At 42.5% G+C, this 23983-nt stretch overlaps 1 protein-coding gene across 1 annotated transcript in view; it reads left to right on the forward strand.

The window, feature by feature from the left end:
* LOC124038351 (potassium voltage-gated channel subfamily H member 1-like) overlaps positions 1 to 23983 on the forward strand; it is a 99058-nt gene that overhangs the window by 20300 nt on the left and 54775 nt on the right. Inside the window, exons 8-9 of the mRNA XM_046354128.1 lie at positions 2723 to 2880; positions 3960 to 4231. Coding sequence (XP_046210084.1) covers positions 2723 to 2880; positions 3960 to 4231 — 430 coding nt within the window. The remainder of the gene's footprint in view (positions 1 to 2722; positions 2881 to 3959; positions 4232 to 23983) is intronic.

The following is a 23983-nucleotide window of genomic DNA, read 5'->3' on the forward strand; positions in this document are numbered from 1 at the left end:
AGAGGTGCTGACTAACGGCGAATAAACTATAAGCTATTAAAATAGAGTTGCACACTCTATATGTAAACTCCCCGTAATTTATTAGGTAAATGACAATCTCTTTTTTATGTAGCTTATCTCTAATGGTTAGTAACATCGAATGAAACACATCAGACTTTGAAATCTATTAAATATTCTTATTCTGAGACTAAAGGATTTGGATATGTGAAAGCACGGGTTGTAATAGAGGGTAAGGGCACTTAAATGCTATTTAAGCACCATTTTATTTGGTGAATTATAACGTTTAGTGCATCTCTGGGTCAGTGTACCACGGAGGGGGTCAGTAAACGTATTTAGAGATGGATAACGTTACAATTCTAGGCCTATTGATTACTCAGGTCACCTTCATTATTAGCATGCACTGCACAATGTGCACACCCTTCACACACACGTGCATGCACATGTACATGCACATGCACACTAAAGGCCCTACAGGGCTAGAGCTTGTTGCTGCTGTTAGCTGCCATTTAGGCAAACCAAACTGGAGAGTTTAGTGTCCTGATGTGCCGCTCAAACGCATCCATGTAGTGAGTTGTTAGTTGATGAAGGCTGTGGCTGTGGTGTAAAGTGCTGCAGTAGTACTTAACAAGCTGATCCTAAGAAAGCTGTGAGCTGCACCAAGTCTGTTGTATCTGCAGGTACAGCACTTTGTCAGCCTCTAGTCTTTCAGCTTCTCAGCGCCTGGTTAATGCTGACAGCTGACAGACACCAGGACATTTTCTGTTAGCCTGACTAGGTTCTGTCCAGCCAGCTGCTATGGACAGTGAAAACAACATTTTCGTTTCTGTATTACTGGGAATTCATGTCATTTATTTGAAGTTGATCATCAAGCAATGTTTGTACTTCTGGTTGTACATTGGCTTATGAACGATTTGTGAAGAATCTTTATAGGCTTGGTAAAGGATTTGTGAAGCATCTGTTTAGGCTTGATAAAATATATGTGAAGTTTTCATTAAGCCATATGAGTTATTATAACATTATAAAGGACTCTGCATTATACCTACCTGCAGGCAATAAGTATAGTGTTACTAAGTTATGTTTCTTCAAGTGGGGACAGCTTATTCTACTTGTAGTTATCCTGATATGCGTTCAGTAAGGTAAATAGTAGCAAACGTTAGCTAACACATTTCCTTTGTTTTGTGTTAGCCGTGAACATTTGCTAACGCTAGCTAACAGTCTGAGGTAGTGTGAGACGAATGGAAGTGTCTGTTTCAGGTCTAATCTGTCAGTACAAATAATCAAGTGGTCATGTAGGCTTTTTCTACATGTAGTAGGAATAGCAAAGGTTTTTTTCAGTTGATAGCTAAAGAGCCACAGTAATAATTACAAAAAGGATGTATGTATTTGCTGCTTCACTGTAACATTTTGGAATATTCATTCAAATCTTTCAAATGAAATTGTTACTAAGCAACATGTTTGCCGCAAACAATGGTCTAACTGATACAGTAAATCCAGTGTGGCCCACTGCAACGCTCTGCACTTTCCACCATGCTTAATAAACCCCAGTAGTCATTCAAAAAAGTCTGTGAGGAGATTTGGTTTGGTGTCTCTGAACTGTTGTCTTTTTTTCCCATCACATTATCCTTTTTTACACGAATATGATTTACCTATTAATTTGTATGAATGTTTGACGTCATCATGGTTTTATCTTCTTATATGTCTACTTTTCTTCTGTTTGATCATGCTCACGTCTTTATTTTCTTCCTCACCCCCCTGTTTTGTTCTGTTTGCATGGTCCCTCCCCCTCCTCTGTCTGTGTTTATTTGTGGAACGTGAAGAACTGGAACCGTCGAGCTGTCACTCAAGTAGGCCTTTCGTTATCAAACCCACTTTGATTGAGTTGGTTCGGGTCAAAATATGATTAGAATGATATGATAAAACATTATTTTCACATTTGCAATTGATAAACACAGACACATAGTTGACCGTATGTGCTGTGTCATCCAGGATAAGTTAAAACTTAAACACACACACACACACACGCTCCACTCAAATGGATTTACATAAACAATATGCTCTTTCATATAAATACATGTGTGATGTATCACCCTGTTTTTACAAATGCATGTTTTTTTCTGTACTCTGTTCATGATTCAGATAGAAATCACAGATGGTGAGTTGAATGGAATACATGTTGATTTCTGTCACATCTCTAATGTGTTAGATCATGTTTTTTTTGTGTTGAGTATATGACTCCAAAGGAAGTCTTTCTTTCCTTCAGATTTACCCCTGGAACTTGCCAATGGTGTTTTGATTGAATTCATGAATAAAGACCCTAGCTAGTTGTCATACAGTAAATGAATGCTACAAGTTCAGTGTGAGGTTATATGGACTGGGTGCAAGTCTATGGCTTGTATCACAGCTGCTTGAGTACACCCTCATTTTATAGTCATAACATCCCATGAATATTATTAACGTCTAGGAAAGACTTCTTGATGCCAGCACACACATTCAGTATCCAAGGACTCCCTGGGAAACAGTGGCAAATGTTATAGAGTGGACTATCCTGGTTGAGAGAATAGTACATGCATACAGACACATACATTTTGTTTCAGTCTCACGAGAATGCAGTTCTAGGTTTGTTCATACTTTGAGTAATGGCTCCTAGGCTACAGGTCCACCCTTCAGTTTCCATAGAACGTAAACATTATGTCAACCTTTGCCTGATCTTTCTCTCTCTCAGGGGATCAGCAGTCTGTTCAGTTCTCTGAAGGTTGTCCGGTTGCTGCGCTTGGGCAGAGTAGCCCGTAAACTGGACCACTACATTGAGTATGGAGCCGCCGTCCTCGTCCTGTTGGTGTGTGTCTTCGGCTTGGCTGCCCACTGGTTGGCCTGCATCTGGTACTGTTCTGTTAAGACTGATTTACTGTATATTAAAGGTAGACTCAGTGAAATGACGTTGACACGAGCAGCACCGCAGCTATTGCGATAGCACAGCTCTCATACAGTCGGTTCACTTCACGCTGTTACAACGTGGTAGGTACGGGACCAAAATAGCAGAGAAGTTTAGCCTTGTGCTTCAACACTCTTAGTTGTTGCGGAAATTGACTAACTATGCTGTTAACTTTGTGCATCTTCGTCATATCGCTGAGTCTACCTTTAATGGGTTATGACAGTACCCAATTCTCTTATCCGGGAACTTGCACACCTGATTTAACTTGTCAAGAGCTTGACGATTAGACAACAAAGATGTGAACTGTCTGTTGGTCCCTGAGGAGAGAGTTGCCAAAACCTGTTATAGGAGTTAATAATGTAATATGAAGTCATTATGTTGGTATCATGCAAATAAACTGTTATCCTATTATTCATATAAATTATCACAATGGCCAAAACAATCTGGCTACTGTATTTGTTGATTGCATATTCCTTCAGTGTTTCTCAATCCGTTCCTCTCTGATCCCCAACTGTGGCATGCTTTTTTCTACTACACCTGATTTAATTCATCAACAAGATTAGTGGTGGATTAGATTACAAATTGCTATTGGTGGATTAGAACGAAAATGCTAAGTGAAATGACTGGGGAGTTACTCAGTAACGGATTGAGAAACACTGCCTTTAAAAACTGTCATGCTCTGTAGTGTTGACATTGTAATGAAGGAGAAGTATGTTTCTGTTTCTCACCCGCAATGTTTTGTAACTTTCGTCTTACTCCCTTAAGCAAAGTGAACAAACCTCTAACCTGTGTGGTAGAGGCAACCCTAACGCTGTCCTTTCCCTTTCCCCTAAACCTGATCCTGATCCTGAACCCTAAACCTGAACATGAACTCTTTCTCATCTCAACCTAACAGGTACAGCACCTACCTGGTTTTGGTTCTTGTCTAACTGGGCTTTAACAATAAAAAGGATGCAATATTGTGGCAGACCTCCATTGTCCGACCAAGAGTTGCTGAATATGTTTTAATCTTGACTAACTATAACAGGTACAGCATCGGTGACTATGAGGTGATAGACGAGGAGACAGGCATCCTGCGGACAGACAGCTGGCTGTACATGCTGGGGGAGACAGTGGGCTCGCCATACCGCTTCAACGCCAGCGGCACAGGGAAGTGGGAGGGCGGCCCCAACAAAGACTCGGTCTACATCACATCTCTATACTTCACCATGACCTCTCTGACCAGTATAGGGTTCGGAAACATCGCCCCCACCACCGACGGAGAGAAGATCTTCGCTGTCGCCATGATGATGATTGGATGTAAGTATATGGGACTACATGTTTTTCTGTCATGATCTAAGGTGGTGTTTCCCAATCCTCTCCTGGAGTAACCCCAGCCAGTCCACATTTGATGCATTCAGAACTAGCACAGTTGATTTGGGTAATGAGGGGTTTGATGATTAGGTGGCCATTTGAAACAGCTGTGATAATTCTGGAATACATTGAACTCTATTGTTGTTTAAGGGCTTGTAAGTAAGCATTTCACGGTGAGGTCTACACCTGTTGTATTCAGCGGATGTGACAAACAAAATGTTATTTGATAAAATATGTGGACTGGCTGTGGATACTCGAGGGGAGGTTTAGGAAACACTGATTTAAGTGCCCTCTGTGGCCTTATTGGCATTTTCCCCATGTGGTAGCATTATGAATTAATTAATTAATGAGCCCCTCTCATGTTTCATGATGGAATGTTGTTGTTAGAATTGAATTAATTGGTTATAGATAAGTGGAGTAGCACTGCTTTGGTAATATGAATTGATTAGACCAACCCATCAGCTCATAGCCCCTTAAACTGTCTGCATCGATGACCCTGCACTCTATCCAGACAGGAAACAGGGAGCACATCAAACTCTATCATCCTCAAAACAATGCTCTAACACAGTTTGACATCATTAGATTTACATAACAAAGGCATGAGCATTTGAAGAGTTTCATTCCAAAGTGCTATATATCCACTTTCAGACATTTAGGTAAATACATATATATTTTTTTACAACTTTTGAAAGAGATTGGTGTGTTTTTTCACCATCTAATCATGGCATGGGCTTCTTGAACGATGTCTGTCATAGTTGAAGTGTACCTATGATGAAAATTACAGGCCTCTCTCATCTTTTTAAGTGGGAGAACTTGCACAATTGGTGGCTGACTAAATACATTTTTGCCCCACTGTACATGGGGGAGAAAAATAATCATGTTTTGTTGCAAAACGCTAGGTATCCCCCTCACTCTCAGAGAATAGTACTATAGGTTTTATACAGTGAAATGTGACAAATAACTACATTTTTAATAAAGAAATGTACAAATGATACATTTGTGACATCAATATTTAAAAATATATTATTTTAAAGAATCAGTACAGTAATATGAAATCTGTATGTAAAATATTTGCATGTGACATTTCAGTCATTTAACAGATGATCTTAGAGCAACTTACAGTTAGTTCATTCATCTTCAGATAGCTAGGTGAGAAATCAACCAATCGCATTCAAATATACAGGATAAGAACATTCCATTCCAGCTAAACAATGGATATAGCGTTTTGCAACAAAAACCCTTTTTAATACACAAAAATAAAAAATCTATGAATAAAAAAATCTGAGAATAGTAATATTTTTCCACAAACATGAAGGTACCCATTCCCCAATCATTTCGGATGAAAAAACACAAATGTGAAAAATTGGTGGATATAGTGTTTTGGAACTAAACTCTTCAATTTGTATAGAGCAAGTAATGCATCTGCCACTCATGAGCAGTTTGAAAGGTTAATTCAGGGTTGATGAGATTCAAGTAGTCTTTCATCTGTCTCATCCTTACTGTATCTCTCAATCTCTTCAACAATATGGCTGTTGTTACTGTAACTCTGATAATCATGAATATCATATCTGTCAAAGTGGTTATGGAAAGATTTAGGGAATGATCGTACCCCATCCATCCTTTTGTATTCCATCCATCCATTTAATTTCCTCCATCCTATTAAAGTAAGGTTACTTCTAAAGACAGCCAGAGACTGACACACGCAGACAGAAGCATGCAATATAGAGCAGACACGCTCTTTTTTTACCATCAGGCTCATTGGCTCTCAGTTGTGGTAGTAGCAGTGGGGGAGTAGTAGCAGCAGGAGAACCTGGGGCAATATACTAGGCAGTCAGTGGCGGTTGGTGCCTTTCAAGATTAGGGAAGGCATGGTCTTATTTCTATTACAGCATATTGAATGACTGTCATTCATATTCCATTCACCCAGCTCAATCTAACATCGATAGGTGTAGGCTACTACATGATACTCAAATTTGCCCTATACCCATTATGAGGTGCTTCTACACCTGCAGTGCTTGCTGTTTGGGGTTTTAGGCTGGGTTTCTGTACAGCATTTTGAGATATCAGCTGATGTACGAAGGGCTATATACATTTGATTTGATTTGATTCGATGAGGTTGCCACAACCTTGCCTACGAATTAAAGTTTATAATGTACACTACCATTCAAAAGTTTGGGGTCACTTAGAAATATCCTTGTTTTTGAAAGAAAAGCAAATGTCCATTCAAATAACATCAAATTGATCAGAAATACAGTGTAAACATTGTTAATGTAAGTGACTATTGTAGCTGGAAACGGCTGATGTTTTATGGAATATCTACATAGGCGTACAGAGACCCATTATCAGCAACCATCACTCCTGTGTTCCAATGGCACGTTGTATTAGCTAATCCAAGTTTATAATTTTAAAGGCTAATTGATCATTAAATTATTTTGCAATTATGTTAGCACAACTGAAAACTGTTGTTCTGATTAAAGATGCAATAAAACTGGCCTTCTTTAAACTAGTTGAGTATCTGGAGCATCAGCATTTGTTGGTTTCGATTATAGGCTCAAAATGTCCAGAAATAAATAACTTTCCTCTGAAACTCAGTCCATTCTTGTTCTGAGAAATGAAGGCTATTCCATGTGAGAAATTGCCAAGAAACTGAAGATCTCGTACAACGCTGTGTACTACTCCCTTCACAGAACAGCACAAACTGGCCCTAACCAGAATAGAAAGAGAAGTACATTAGAGTGTTTAGTTTGAGAAACAGACACCTCACAAATCCTCAACTGGCAGCTTCATTAAATAGTACCCACAAAACACCAGTCTCAATGTCAACAGTGAAGAGGTGACTCGGGGATGCTGGCCTACTAGGCAGAGTTGCAAAGAAAAAGCCATATCTAAGACTGGCCAATAAAAATAAATGATTTCGCCTCGGAGTCGCCTCTTCACTGTTGATGTTGAGACTGGTGTTTTGCGAGTACTATTTAATGAAGCTGCCAGTTGAGGACTTGTGAGGTGTCTGTTTCTTAAATTAGACACTCTAATGTCCTCTTGCTCAGTTGTGCACCGGGGCCTCCCACTCTTTCTATTCTGGTTAGAGACAGTTTGCGCTGTTCTGTGAAGGGAGTAGTACACAGCGTTGTACGAGATCTTCAGATTCTTAGCAATTTCTCGCATGGAATAGCCTTTTCTCAGAACAAGAATAGACTGGCGAGTTTCAGAAGAAAGGTCTTTGTTTCTGGATATTTTGAGCCTGTAATCGAACCCACAAATGCTGATGCTCAAGATTCTTGAGAACAGATATAGCCCTTGGTTCACCCCAGACTTGACTGCCCTTGACCAGCACAAAAACATCCTGTTATGTTCTGCATTAGCATCGAATAGCCCCCGCGATATGCAACTTTTCAGGGAACCAATATAGTCAGTTAGGAAAGCTTTTTCAAACAGAAATTTGCTTCCTGTAGCACTAATTCCAAAAGGTTTTGGGACACTGTAAAGTCCATGGAGAATAAGAGCACCTCCTCCCAGCGGCCCACTGCACTGAGGATAGGAAACACTGTCACCACCGATAAATCTACAATAATCGATCATTTCAATAAGCATTTTTCTACGACTGGCCATGCTTTCCACCTGTCTAACCCTACCCCGGCCAACATCTCAGCACCCCCTGCAGCAACTTGCCCCAGCCTCCCTCGCTTCTCCTTCACCCAAATCCAGACAGCTAATGTTCTGAAAGAGCTGCAAAATCTGGATCCCTACAAATCAGCTGGGCTAGACAATCTGGATCCTCTCTTTCTAAAATGATCCACCAAAATTGTTGCAACCCCTATTACTAGCCTATTCAATCTCTCTTTCGTATCATCTGAGATCCCCAAAGATTGGAAAGCTGAGGAGGTCATCCCCCTCTTCAAAGGGGGAGACACTCTAGACCCAAACCTTTGTAGACCTATATCCATCCTGCCCTGCCTTTCTAAAATCTTCGAAAGCCAACTTAACAAACAGATCAGCGACCATTTTGAATCCCACCGTACCTTCTCCACTATGCAATCTGGTTTCCGAGCTGGTCATGGATGCACCTCAGCCACGCTCAAGGTCCTAAACGATATCATAACTCCATCGATTAAAGACAGTACTGTTTAGCCGTCTTCATCGACCTGGCCAAGGCTTTCGACTCTGTCAATCACCGTATTCTTATCGGCAGACTCAATGGCCTTGGCTTCTCAAATGACTGCCTCGCCTGGTTCACCAACTACTTCTCAGATAGAGTTCAGTGTGTCAAAACCGGAGGGCCTGTTGTCCGGACCTCTGGTAGTCTCTATGGGGGTGCCACAGGGTTCAATTCTCGGGACGACTCTTTTCTCTGTATATATCAATGATGTTGCTCTTGCTGCTGGTGATTCTCTGATCCATCTCTACGCAGATGACACCATTCTGTATACATTTGGCCTTTCTTTGGACACTGTGCTAACAAACCTCCAGACGAGCTTCAACACCATACAACACTCCTTCTGTGGCCTCCAACTGCTCTTAAATGCTAGTAAATCTAAATGCATGCTCTTCAACCGATTGCTGCCCGCACCCTCCCGCCCGACTAGCATCACTACTCTGGACGGTTCTCACTTAGAATATGTGGACAACTACAAATACCTAGGTGTCGAGTTAGACTGTAAACTCTCCTTCTAGACTCACATTAAGCATCTCAAATCCAAAATTAAATCTAGAATTGGCTTCCTATTTCGCAACAAAGCCTCCTTCACTCATGCTGCCAAACATAGCCTCTTAAAACGGACTATCCTACTGATCCTTGACTTCGGCAATGTCATTTAGAAAATAGCCTCTAACACTCTACTCAGCAAATTTGATGTAGTCTATCATAGTGCCATCCGTTTTGTCACCAAAGCCCCATATACTACCCACCACTGCGACCTGTATGCTCTCGTTGGCTGACCCTCACTACATATCCATTGCCAAACCCACTGGCTCCATGTCATCTATAAGTATTTGCTATGTAAAGCCCCGCCTTATCTCAGCTCACTGGTCACCAGCAACACCCACACTAGCAACACCAGCAGCACGCGCTCCAGCAGGTATATTTCACTGGTCATCCCCAAAGACAGCACTTACTTTGGCCACCTTTCCTTCCAATTCTCTGCTGCCAATGACTGGAACGAATTGCAAAAATCACTGAAGCTGGAGACTTATATCTCCCTCACTAACTTTAAGCATCAGCTGTCAGAGTAGCTTAACGATCACTGTACCTGTACACAGCCAATCTGTAAATAGCAGACCCAACTACCTCATCCCCATATTATTACTTACCCTCTTGCACCCCAGTATCTCTACTTGCACATCATCATCTGCACATCTATCACTCCAGTGTTAATGCAACATTTTAATTATTTTGCCTCTATGGCCTATTTATTGCCTTACCTCCCTACTCTTCTACATTTGCACAAATTGTACATATATTTTTCTATTTGCTTTTCTATTGTGTTATTGACTGTACGTTTGTTTATGTGTAGCTCTGTGTTGTTGTTTTTGTCACGCTGCTTTGCTTTATCTCGGCCAGGTCGCAATTGTAAATGAGAACTTGTTCTCAACTGGCCTACCTGGTAAAATAAAGGTGCAATAAATCAAATTAATTCTCAACTATTCTAAAGAAGGCCAGTTTTATTGCTTCTTTAATCAGAACAACAGTTTTCAGATGTGCTAACTAATTATGTGCTAACTAACATAATTGCAAAACAATTTTCGAATGATCAATTAGCCTTTTCAAATGACAAACTTGGATTCGCTAACACAACGTGCCATTAGAACACACGAGTGATGGTTGCTGATAATGGGCCTCTGTACGCCTATGTAGATATTCCATAAAACATCAGCCGTTTCCAGCTACAATAGTTATTTACAACATTAACAATGTCTACACTGTATTTCTGATCAATTTTATGTTATTTTAATGGACAAAACATTTCCTTTTCTTTCAAAAACAAGAACATTTCTAAGTGACCCCAATCTTTTGAACGGTAGCGTAGGTGCACAGGTCGAGAGACAAATTGGAGTAATTAAGGTGACAGACAGTGACAAATTCATTACCACCTTGCACACACTTGCCTGTATCTAGCTCATCAGGGGTGTAATCATTAGTCCAAACAGTTGCAAAATGTTACATTTTGAAACAAAATCACGAGTTTCTATTAGACAAATTCAGTTAGGTCCCTCCCCGTTTTGTTCAGTTTGCGTGCATTTAAGAAACGTTTTGCAACAGAATCGGCGGATTGAATACACCTCTAATTACCAGCACACACATTTCATTTCCATAGCAGCCACAAACAACATCATCACTTTGTTCATTGTATAAATCTCCTTCTCGCATATATGCGCTCTCCTCCTCTCACCATTTCTCTTCACTTGTGGACTTCAGTACACAACACAACAGCTGTCTGTGACCATGCACAAAAACCTCTCCAAGCCAAACCTTCATATCATAACCATTAACCCCTACACAGCCTACATCATTGTCACCATATTAACGTTATAGTCAACAAACTAGAACTAACGCATTAGTAAACCCACAATCAAATCCATATGTACAATCACGCAGTACAGTGTACAGCAAGCAGTTTAGCAGTTACCCCCCCCCCCTTAACCGGCAATAAAGTAATATAGCCAAAATCTAGACTTGGAAGAGTTGCAGTGTTAGATAGCCATAGCCAGCTAGCTAACATAAATAGCATTCCTCTCTGTTTGAGCCTCCTAGGTTTTGTAATGAAGTCAATGTACCTAGAGGAGGATGGAAAATAGCTGTCCTCTGGCTACACCATGGTGCCACCCTAGAGGGTGCTGTTGAGGCTACTGTAGACCTTAATTGAAAAACTGTGTTTTAATCAGTTATTTGGTATAGTTTTATCTAAAAAATATAAATATATATTTTAATGAAATTCACTGAGTAGGATGTTCCTCCTCCGATGATATCCACTATATGCATTGCAGGATCAATTGAACCGAGCACTGTCCTACAATCACTCACTGTCTCAGCTGGTCAGACCATATAACCTACCTAGTGCACTACTTTTGACCAGAGCCCTATCGAACGTTGTCAAAAGTAGTGCTCACTACTTTACAGCACCTATAGAACAGCGGGTTCAGATGCACTTGCTGCACCTCCTGCATCCGTTTCCATGGTGAAAGACAAAGAGAGATACTTCTGTCAGAGTTACTCGATGCCAGTGAGAGGTACAATGGTTGTACACTTGAAATGATTGATACACACTCCAAGAGTTAGGGTTGTGTATTGCAGGGGTACCCCCATACTATTTAGAATAACAGCTCACACAAATTTCCTAGGTGGCAAAGGTCCAGATGAATATTATAATTTATTTGCATAATAACAAATCCCTACCTCGGAACCCATGTTACACCAAACTGTTCAAACTGTTCACAACCCTCTTGTTACCGGAGAGAAGAAAACATTTTAAGCTTTTTTATAAGCTAATTTCTTGCAATTCTTCTCATTTTTCCATGGGAAGGAGAGAAAATCTTGCAGTTTTAAAACAAATTTCCTGCAATGTTCATATGATACCAGGAGTCAAGGCCCCTGGGCATGCAATCTGGCCATGATAACTACAAGATTTACACAAATTGTATTCCATTCTATTGATCTGAATCGAAAGAAGCTGAGAAAAGTAACAGAAGATACAAGTGGAATGACTACTGTATGATTCCATCCAGTTTAAACCGTGACTGACTATTCATTATTCTCACAATTCTATTTTTACCATCTGCGGTGGATTGGTGTTGGCAGCAGCCGAAGATCACATCAGTGACAAGAGGATTATACAGCTGTCTCGTCACTATGGCAACGGTTGGCCTGGGACCTTTTTGGGTTTGTGACAACTGTCTGTTAATTGTCTTCAAAGGAAGACAGCTGTTGGTGTATTCCATTTAAATCACTGTCACCGATAGAGCTGTGGTCCTACACCAAGATATAATAATATAATATATGCCATTTAGCAGACGCTTTTATCCAAAGCGACTTACAGTCATGTGTGTATACATTCTAAGATCTGATGGATAGGTGGAGAGATTCGGGTGAAAGAGGGATATGCGGTACTAACATATACACTGAGTATACCAAACACTAGGAACCCCCCCTTAACCGGTCTGGCCCCTTCATCGACACTGATTGAAGTGGATTTAAGGGATCATAGCTTTCACCTGGTCAGTCTATGTCATGGAAAGAGCACGTGTTCATAATATTTTGTGCGCTCAGTGTATACTGTACCTCAGAATATTAGGACTGTAGGATGCCTAGACAAAAGGATGTTTGGTAACTCTTTACTCTAGGTGTCTGTCTTTGTTATAATGTGTTATGTAGCTGTTATAAAGGCTTTATTTCATAAGGACACCTACAGTAAAGTTTTACCGGATGTTTAATGCATAGTACAGGTACAGTATATTCTGTAGGCTATGTTTAATGTTCACCGTATACTGTATGTACATTTTTTGTTGCTGGTTGCAGTTTGAGTATGAACATTGGCATAATTGTCACATCATATGAAATATTGATTTGCTGATGCATACATATCCCCAGAGGGACAATGACATAGCTGTTGATGAGCCAGCAGCATTGCATTGACCACACACACACACACAGATACACACCCACAGACACACACACGCACACGCACACACACACACACACACACACACACACACACACACACACACACACACACACACACACACACACACACACACACACACACACACACACACACACACACACACACACACACACACACACACACACACACACACACACACACACACACTTATCCAGCACACTTATCCACTTATTCTCTTTCTCACTGCCTTTGATCCCATGCCATACATGTTCAAGGTGTTACCTTGCATCCAGTCCAAGCTCCAGGTGTTACCTTCCATCTACTATCCAGTCCAAGCTCCAGGTGTTACCTTCCATCCAGTCCAAGCTCCAGGTGTTACCTTCCATCCATTCCAAGCTCCAGGTGTTACTTTGCATCCAGTCCAAGCTCCAGGTGTTACCTTCCATCCAGTCCAAGCTCCAGGTGTTACCTTCCATCCATTCCAAGCTCCAGGTGCTACCTTCCATCCATTCCAAGCTCCAGGTGTTACCTTGCATCCAGTACAAGCTCCAGGTGTTACCTTGCATCCAGTCCAAGCTCCAGGTGTTACCTTCCATCCAGTACAAGCTCCAGGTGTTACCTTCCATCCAGTACAAGCTCCAGGTGTTTATCTTCCATCCAGTCCAAACTCCAGGTGTTACATTGCATCCAGAGCAAGCCCCAGGTGTTACCTTGCATCCAGTCCAAGCTCCAGGTGTTACCTTGCATCCAGACCAAGCCCCAGGTGTTACTTTGCATCCAATCCAAGCTCCAGGTGTTTATCTTCCATCCAGTCCAAGCTCCAGGTGTTATCTTCCATCCAGTCCAAGCTCCAGGTGTTACCTTGCATCCAGTCCAAGCTCCAGGTGTTTATCTTCCATCCAGTCCAAGCTCCAGGTGTTACCTTGCATCCAGTCCAAGCTCCAGGTGTTACCTTGCATCCAGTCCAAGCTCCAGGTGTTTATCTTCCATCCAGTCCAAACTCCAGGTGTTACATTGCATCCAGACCAAGCTCCAGGTGTTACCTTGCATCCAGACCAAGCTCCAGGTGTTACCTTGCATCCAGACCAAGCTCCAGGTGTTATCTCCCATCCATTCAAATCTCCAGGTATTACCTTCTATCCAGACCAAGCTACAGGTATTACCTCCCATCCATTCAAATCTCCAGGTATTACCTTCTATCCAGACCAAGCTCCAGGTTTTACCTCCCATCCATTCAAATCTCCAGGTATTACCTTCTATCCAGACCAAGCTCCAGGTGTTACCTTCTATCCAGTCCAAGCTCCAGGTGTTACCTCCCATCCATTCAAATCTCCAGGTATTACCTTCCATCCAGTCCAAGCTCCAGGTGTTACCTTCCATCCATTCCAAGCTCCAGGTGTTACCTTCCATCCAGTCCAAGCTCCAGGTGTTACCTTCCATCCAGTACAAGCTCCAGGTGTTACCTTGCATCCAGACCAAGCTCCAGGTGTTAACTTCCATCCATTCCAAACTCCAGGTGTTACCTTCCATCCAGTCCAAACTCCAGGTGTTACCTTGCATCCAGTCCAAGCACCCCGAGTAACATGTCTTACTCTGCAGTTACATTTTTCATTTAGCAGACAATCTTACCCAGAGCAACTTAAGCAGGCTTTATGATTATGAAACTAAAAATCAAATCAAATCGAAATCAAATCAAATTTTATTTGTCACATACACAAATGGTTAGCAGATGTTAATGTGAGTGTAGCGAAATGCTTGTGCTTCTAGTTCCGACAATGCAGTAATAACCAACAAGTAATCTAGCTAACAATTCCAAAACTACTACCTTATAGACACAAGTGTAAGGGGATAAAGAATATGAACATAAAGATATATGAATGAGTGATGGTACAGAGCGGCATAGGCAAGATACAGTAGATGGTATTGAGTGCAGTGTATACATATGAGATGAGTATGTAAACAAAGTGGCATAGTTAAAGTGGCTAGTGATACATGTATTACATAAGGATGCAGTAGATGATATAGAGTACAGTATATACGTATACATATGAGATGAATAATGTAGGAAACATTATATTAGGTAGCATTGTTTAAAGTAGCTAGTGATATATTTTACATAATTTTCCATCAATTCCCATTATTAAAGTGGCTGGAGTTGAGTCAGTGTGTTGGCAGCAGCCACTCAATGTTAGTGGTGGCTGTTTAACAGTCTGATGGCCTTGAGATAGAAGCTGTTTTTCAGTCTCTCGGTCCCAGCTTTGATGCACCTGTACTGACCTCGCCTTCTGGATGATAGTGGGGTGAACAGGCAGTGGCTCGGGTGGTTGTTGTCCTTGATGATCTTTATGGCCTTCCTGTGACATCGGGTGGTGTAGGTGTCCTGGAGGGCAGGTAGTTTGCCCCCGGTGATGCGTTGTGCAGACCTCACTACCCTCTGGAGAGCCTTACAGTTGTGGGTGGAGCAGTTGCCGTACCAGGCGGTGATACAGCCCGAAAGGATGCTCTCGATTGTGCATCTGTAGAAGTTTGTGAGTGCTTTTGGTGATAAGCCGAATTTCTTCAGCCTCCTGAAGTTGAAGAGGCGCTGCTGCGCCTTCTTCACGATGCTGTCTGTGTGGACCAATTCAGTTTGTCTGTGATGTGTATGCCGAGGAACTTAACTTACTACCCTCTCCACTACTGTTCCATCGATGTGGATAGGGGGGTGTTCCCTCTGCTGTTTTCTGAAGTCCACAATCATCACCTTAGTTTTGTTGACGTTGAGTGTGAGGTTATTTTCCTGACACCACACTCCGAGGGCCCTCACCTCCTCCCTGTAGGCCGTCTCGTCGTTGTTGGTAATCAAGCCTACCACTGTTGTGTCGTCCGCAAACTTGATGATTGAGTTGGAGGCGTGCGTGGCCACGCAGTCGTGGGTGAAAAGGGAGTACAGGAGAGGGCTCAGAACGCACCCTTGTGGGGCCCCAGTGTTGAGGATCAGCGGGGTGGAGATGTTGTTGCCTACCCTCACCACCTGGGGGGCGGCCCGTCAGGAAGTCCAGTACCCAGTTGGAGGGCACTAAGGTGTTAAATGCCGAGCTGTAGTCGATGAACAGCATTCTCACATAGGTATTCCTCTTGTCCAGATGGGTTAGGGCAGTGTGCAGTGTGGTTGAGATTGCATCGTCTGTGGACCTATTTGGGCGGTAAGCAAATTGGAGTGGGTCTAGGGTGTCAGGTAGGGTGGAGGTGATATGGTCCTTAACTAGTTTCTCAAAGCACTTCATGATGATGGAAGTGAGTGCTACGGGGCGGTAGTCGTTTAGCTCAGTTACCTTAGCTTTCTTGGGAACAAGAACAATGGTGGCCCTCTTGAAGCATGTGGGAACAACAGACTGGGATAGGGATTGATTGAATATGTCCGTAAACACACCAGCCAGCTGGTCTGCGCATGCTCTGAGGGCGCGGCTGGGGATGCCGTCTGGGCCTGCAGCCTTGCGAGGGTTGACACGTTTAAATGTTTTCCTCACGTCGGCTACAGTGAAGGAGAGTCCGCATTTTTTAAAGTTGCGGGCAGTGTCAGTGGCACTGTACTGTCCTCAAAGCGGGCAAAAAAGTTATTTAGTCTGCCTGGGAGCAAGACATCCTGGTCCGTGACGGTGCTGGTTCTCTTTTTGTAATCCGTGATTGACTGTAGACCCTGCCACATACCTCTTGTGTCTGAGCCGTTGAATTGAGATTCTACTTTGTCTCTATACTGACGCTTAGCTTGTTTGATTGCCTTGCGGAGGGAATAGTTACACTGTTTGTATTCGGTCATGTTTCCAGTCACCTTGCCCTGATTAAAAGCAGTGGTTCGCGCTTTCAGTTTTACGCGAATGCTGCCATCAATCCATGGTTTCTGGTTTGGGAATGTTTTCATCGTTGCTAAATGTGGATATTGACTGGATATTGTAGAGTCTAACCCAGTGGGTAGAGTCTAAAACTGGTTGCAGTTACAGTATATCAGGCGAATGTCTTTGGTCAGGTTGTGTATTGAGAGGGATTTTGATATTGCAATTATTAAGGACACTTTTTCTATATCTAATAGTGACCATGCAGAAAACATGTCTTTAATTAATTATAATATATATATTATAATAATCTCTTTTTTCTGACCACAACCACATTATTACATTTTTCAGGTGCCTCTGTCATCATAAATAGAGAGAGCTCTAGTCTACAGTAGAGAGGATAGAGAGAGCTCTAGTCTACACTAGAGGGGATAGAGAGAGCTCCAGTCTACAGTAGAGAGGATAGAGAGAGCTCTAGTCTACAGTAGAGAGGATAGACAGAGAGCTCTAGTATACACTAGAGGGGATAGAGAGAGCTCTAGTCTACAGTGGAGAGGATAGAGAGAGCTCTAGTCTACAGTAGAGAGGATAGAGAGAGCTCTAGTCGACAGTAGAGAGGATAGAGAGAGCTCTAGTCTACAGTAGAGAGGATAGACAGAGAGCTCTAGTATACACTAGAGGGGATAGTGAGAGCTCTAGTCTACAGTAGAGAGGATACAGAGAGCTCTAGTCTACAGTAGAGAGGATAGAGAGAGCTCTAGTCTACAGTAGAGAGGATAGAGAGAGCTCTAGTCTACAGTGGAGAGGATAGAGAGAGCTCTAGTCTACAGTAGAGAGGATAGAGAGAGCTCTAGTCTACAGTAGAGAGGGTAGAGAGAGCTCTAGTCTACAGTAGAGAGGAGTACTGGAGTCAGATGGACTTTGTAGTATCTGATCTTCATCTTCAAACGCAGCAGTGACAACCTGATGATATAATATTCTGTCACATGCACAATGTAGACAGCACACAGCATGCAGGAAAGATTTAACCTTTATTTATGCAGAGAAGTCCCCTTCAGCCCTGCTTCAAATCTGCTGGCAGAATTACTCTTTTATAGCAAACGGACAGACAGAAAGGATTTTGTATGTTGCTGTAGGGCTCTTTCGTTAAGAACAGCTCCATGCTTATTTTTGTATGACAATAAGGGATATCGCACCAATATGAGACAATTTTGTATTTTCGTAATGAATGGTAGGGACACCATTTTACAATAACAGTTTTGTTTTGGAAAGCTACAAAAAATATGAAGTGTGAGTGTTAGTTCACGAAGGAAGGGGGTGGAGGGGGATTATTTCAAATACTATTTGAAGAGGTAGGGTTTCAGATGTTTTTGGGAAGATTGGCAGGGGCTCTGCTGTCCTAGCTTCTGGGGAAGCTGGCTCCACCATTGAGGTGCCAGGACAGAGAATAACTTGGACTGGGATGAGCGGGAGCTGCCTTCCCGTAGGGGTGAGAGGGCCAAGAGACCAGAAGTGGCAGAACGGAGTGCTAGGGTTGGAATGTAGGGTTTGAGCCTGAGATACCCAGCCCTGAGAGGGTGAAGGTGGATCTGATGGTTCACGGTGTTGAAACCAGCAGATAGATCTAGGAGGATGAGAACAGAGGATAGAGAATTAGCGGCTTAGACTAACAGTGAAATGCTTGTTTACGGCTTTTCCCAACAATGCAGAGAGAAAAATAGAAAAATAATAGGAATAAATCCACAATGAGTAACTATAACCTGGCTATATACATGGGGTAACAGTACCGTGTTGACGTGCAGGGGTATGAGGTAATTGAGGTAGATAAAAGTGCATTCATAAAGTATTCAGACCCCTAGACTTTTTCCACATTTTGTTACATCACAGCCTTATTCTAAAATGTATTAAATAGTTTTTGTTCTTCATCAATCTACACACAATACCCCATAATGACAAAGCAAATGTATTAAAAATAAAAAACTGAAAAATGACATTTACATAAGTAATCAGACCCTTTACTCAGAACTTTGTTGAAGCACCTTTGGCAGCTATTACAGACTCAGGTCTTCTTGGGTATGACGAGGGAAGCTTGGCAGACCTGTATTTGGGGAGTTTCTCCCATTCTCTGCAGATCCTCTCAAGCTCTGTCAGGTTGGATGGGGAGCGTCGCTTCACAGCTATTTTCAGGTCTCTCCAGAGATGTTTGATCGGGTTCAAGTCCGGGCTCTGGCTGGACTACTCCTGGACATTCAGAGACTTGCCCTGAAGCCACTCCTGCTTGGCTGTGTGTTTAGGTTCATTGTCCTGTTGGAAGGTGAACCTTCACCCCCAGTCTGACTTCCTGAGCACTGTAGAGCAGGTTTTCATCAAGGATCTCTCTTTACTTTGCTCCGTTCATCTTTCCATCGATCCTGACTAGTCTCCCAGTCCCTGCAGCTGAAAACTATCCCCACAGCAGGATGCTGCCACCACCATGCTTCACCGTAGGGATGGTGCCAGGTTTCCTACAGACGTGATGCTTGGCATTCATGCCGAAGAGTTCGATCTTGGTTTCATCAGACCAGAGTATCTTGTTCCTCATGGTCTGAGAGTCCTTTAGGTGTCTTTTAGCAAACTCAAAGCAGGCTGTCATGTGTCTTCTACTGAGGAAGACTTCCGTCTGGCCACTCTACCATAAATGCCTGATTGGTGAAGTGCTGCAGAGATGGTTGTCCTTCTGGGTGGTTCTCCCATCTCCACAGAGGAACTCTGGAGCTCTCTCAGAGTGACCATAGGGTTCTTGGTCACCTCCCTGACCAAGGCACTTCTCCCCCGATTGCTCAGTTTGGCCAGGCTGCCAGCTCTAGTAAGAGTCTTGGTCATTCAAAACTTGGAGGCCACTGTGTTCTCCCAGTTCCTGCAGAATGATGGAGGCTGCTGTGTTCTTGGGGACCATCAATGCTGCAGAAATGTGTTGCTTCCCCAGATCTGTGCCTCAACACAATCCTGTCTCAGAGCTCTATGGACAATTTCTTCGACCTCATGGCCTGGTTTTTGCTCTGACATGCACTGTCAACTATGGGACCTTATATAGACAGGTGCCTTTGCAAATCATGTCCAATCAATTGAATTTACCACAAGTGGACTCCAATCAAGTTGCAGAAACAACTCAAGGAACCAGGAAGCTCCTGATGCTCAATTTCAAGTCTCATAGCAAAGGGTCTGAATACTTATAGAAATACGGTATTTCTGTTTTTCTAAAAACCTGTTTTCGCTTTGTCATTATGGGGTATTGTGTGTAGATTGATATGGAAAACAAATAATTTAATCAATGTTAGAATAAGGCTGTAATGTAACAAAATGTGGAAAAGGGGAAGGGGTCTGAATACTTTCCGAATGCACTGTATGTACATATAAGTAGGGGTCAAGTGACTAGGCAACAGGATAGATAATAAACAGTAGCAGCAGCATATGTGATGAGTCAAAATAGTTAAGGCACTGACAGACAGATGGGTTGGCCCATTCATTTTCAATGAAGGCTAGGCAGGGGGCGAAACTCTTATCAAGGCGGAGCGGTTGGCGGTGCTCGGACCCATGGAAGCCGCTGAGCCGAAATTAGGATTTTGCTCTATTTTTCAAGTTGTGCCGGCATTGTTTTCCAATCACAGAATAAAACGTAGCCTGCGTTGTGATACCTCAGCACGTATGTCCAACAGTGGGACCAGTTAACTTGCCGACTCTAGCTAGCTCGCTGGCTAACACTATCAGTTTACAGTCTCACGTTTAACAATAAAAATCCATGTTTTCGAATCCATTTTTTATGGGTCATTCTGTTGCATGTAAATACGTTTTTATGCATACGTATGTTGTTAAAACAATAATTTTTCTGCCTGTTAATAACAGTTGTTTATTTTGTTGCTACGGGCACTGGCGGCTGTCACCCTTGTGTATGTGTGTGCGTGCATGCTAAGCCACTTTCACTAGAGGGAAAAGTGGTGTACTTGGCAGGGTACTCGGCGATATTCCGCTGTCTGTCTGAAAAGTGCTTTTGTGCAAAAAGGGTCAATGCAGATAATCCGGGTAGCTCTTTTGATAAATGATTTAGCAGTCTTATGGCTTGGGGATAGAAGCGGTTCAGGGTCCGGTTGGTTCCAGACTTGGTGGATCGGTACCGTTTGCCGTACGGTAGTAGAGAGAACAATATATGACTTGGGTAGCTGGAGTCTTTGACAATTTTTAGGGCCTTCCTCTTACACTGCCTGGTATAAAGGTCCTGGATGATAGTGAGCTTGGCCCCAGTGATGTACTGGGCCATACACACGACCCTCCATAACGTCTTGCGGTCGAGTGCCATACCAAGCAGTTGCCATACCAAGCGGTGATGCAGCCAGTCAACATGCTCTCAATGGTGCAGCTGTAGAACTTTTTGAGTATTTGAGGGCCCATGCCAAATCTTTTCTGCCTCCTGAGGGGGAAGAGGCGTTGTCGTGCCTTCTTCACGACTGTGTTGATGTGTGTGAAGCATGTTAATTCCTTAGTGACACACAGGAACTCAAGGAAATCCACTCCACAAGTGCCCCGTCGATATGGATGGGGGTGTGCTTGGCCCTATGAATACCCTCTTCATAATGTATTATAGGCATATTTACAACGATATTCATAGGAAGTGTTAAGTTAATTTGTATTGTATGCCTTTTCATACATGAATGTCGGTGATATTATGGGCACATCAATTCATGTACATTCCCAGGTTTTTTTGTCTCTGTGGATGGTAGCTGTTCTCTGTCTGAGTCATACATGTCCTATTAGCTCAGGTCTTTGAGGTAGGTGTTTGAGGTTAGAGCATTGTGCTAGTTCAAATCCCAGAGCCGCCAAGGTGAAAAATCTTTCGATGTGTCCTTGAGCAAGGCACTTAATACTAATTGCTCCAGGGTCGGCGTTGATAATTGCTGAGCTTGGCCATGACCCGTCTGCTAGGGTGTTTTAAGGAGACTTGGGATATGCAAAAAAACACATTTCCAATTCACATGTGTGAAGTCCAGAGATTACTGTGATCCACAGCTCAAAATAAGGAAATTGCCACGGCTACAATAAGCTATTAATTTGTCTGAAATGTTCTTTTTGCAATCATGACATGAATTTACATTTTATGGCAGGCAGCCTTACTCAATGAGACAGCCTTCACGCTTTAGTTTGAAGAAACGAGGTGGATTCCTTTTAGCAAAAAATACGCATGAAATTCAAATAGCTTTTTTATACAGAAAACTGACCAAATCCTCCATTTCCCAATTACAGTAGAACTAATTGGTAAGGCATACGGCTATTGTTATTTTGCAGAGAGCAGGGATTGGTTCTAAAGCATAGAACGTTTGAATATGTGCACGTGTGAGAGAAAGAGCGAGAGCTGACCTTTTCAATCAGATGCAGTTCTATCAACATTCGCAGTCTTGTTAAACCTTGTTACACTTCACATAGTCTATCCATTGACAGCCCATAGAATGGCTTCTCTCCTAACCTTATAGCAGCTTTACTGTAGGAGTTGGCTATACAGCACAAAACAATCTGGGACCAGGCTACTACTCTGCTGAGACTGAAAAATGTGGATTGCTTCCCACTCCAGGGTTGTGTCCCTAATGGCACCCTATTCCCTGTACACTACTTCTGATCAGGGCCCATAGTTGTAGCCTGGTCCCAGATCTGTTTGTACTGTATAGCCAGCTCCTACGGTTGTTGTCTGGCTATTCAGCACCAACCGATCTGGGACCATAAGCAGAGCAGTCCTCTGCAAGCAGAGCAGTCCTCCCACTGTATTACAGGTTGTGTAATCTTCTGGTCCTTATTTGGCAGCATGTCTACACCTTTTAGAGTGGAATCAGCAAAATGGACTCCTACTCCACATTTTGTATTTTTATGCTTTATTATAAACTGGGTGGTTTCGAACCCTGAATGCTGATTGGCTGACAGCCGTGGTATATCGGACCATATACCACAGGTATGACAAAACTTTTATTTTTACTGCTAATTACGTTGCTAACCAGTTTGTAATAGCAATAAGGCACCTCTGGGGTTTGTGGTATATGGCCAATATACCACGGCTAAGGGCTGTGTCGTGCCTAAGAACAGACTTTAGCCGTGGTACATTGGCCATAAACCACAAACCCCAGAGGTGCCTTATTGCTTAATTAGACAGACATGAAACAGAGCTGCCGTCCCGTAGGTACTGTATGTATCACAGGAGGCTGATGGCAGCTTAATTGGGGAGTACAGGCTTATGGTAATGGCTGGTGCGGAATCAGTGGAATGGTATCAAATACATCAAACACATTGTTTCCATGTATTTGATGCCATTCCATTCGCGCTGTTATTATGAGTCGTCTTTCCCTCATCCGCCTCCACTGACATGTATAGGGGTAAGGTGATATCACCATATATTTATACGGAGTAGCGGCAGCATATATGATGGTTTCATGTGAGTGGGTGTGGTGTGCGTGTGTGTAGAGTCAGTATAAATGTATGTGCATATTATGTGTGTGTGAGAAAATTATGAAGTGAGTGTGAGTGTAGGGCCCTGTGAGTGCATAGAGACAGTGCAAAAGTTAAATAAAACAACGGTCAACTCAGCCATTTAATTAGCTATTTAGCAGTCTTATGGCTTGGGGATAGAAGATGTTCAGGAGCCTGTTGGTGTCAGACTTGATGCACCAGTATCACTAGAGTTTTGGTAGCTGGAGTCTTGAACCATTTTCCGGACTTTCCTTTCACACCGCCTGATATAGAGGTCCTGAGGCCACCATCTGTAGCGCCATGCCACATAGGCAGGCTATTGCTACTACCCATGATATCAAGATTATAGTTTGAACCATGTTTTGAGGCTACACAGTGTTTGTATACATTTACATTGTTTAAAAACAAAGTAGTAAAACAAGCTCATATTTTGGGTTTTGATCGGGTACGACAATTGTAATAAGCTCATGAGGCATGTACAGTCGTGGCGAAAAGTTTTGTGAATGACACAAATATTAATTTCCACAAAATTTGCTGCTTCAGTGTCTTTAGATATTTTATTCAGATGTTACTATGGAATACTGAAGTATAACTACAAGCACTTCATAAGTGTCAAAGGCTTTTATTGACAATTACATGAAGTTGATGCAAAGAGTCAATATTTGCAGTGTTGACCCTTAAAGACCTCTGCAATCAGCCCTGGCATGCTGTCAATTAATGTCTGGGTCACATCCTGACTGATGGCATGCTTGGAGTTTCTCAGAATTAGTGGGTTTTTGTTTGTCCAC

Source organism: Oncorhynchus gorbuscha, linkage group LG06 (genome assembly GCF_021184085.1).
Source record: "Oncorhynchus gorbuscha isolate QuinsamMale2020 ecotype Even-year linkage group LG06, OgorEven_v1.0, whole genome shotgun sequence".
In the NCBI taxonomy this organism is placed as follows: Eukaryota; Metazoa; Chordata; class Actinopteri; order Salmoniformes; family Salmonidae; genus Oncorhynchus; species Oncorhynchus gorbuscha.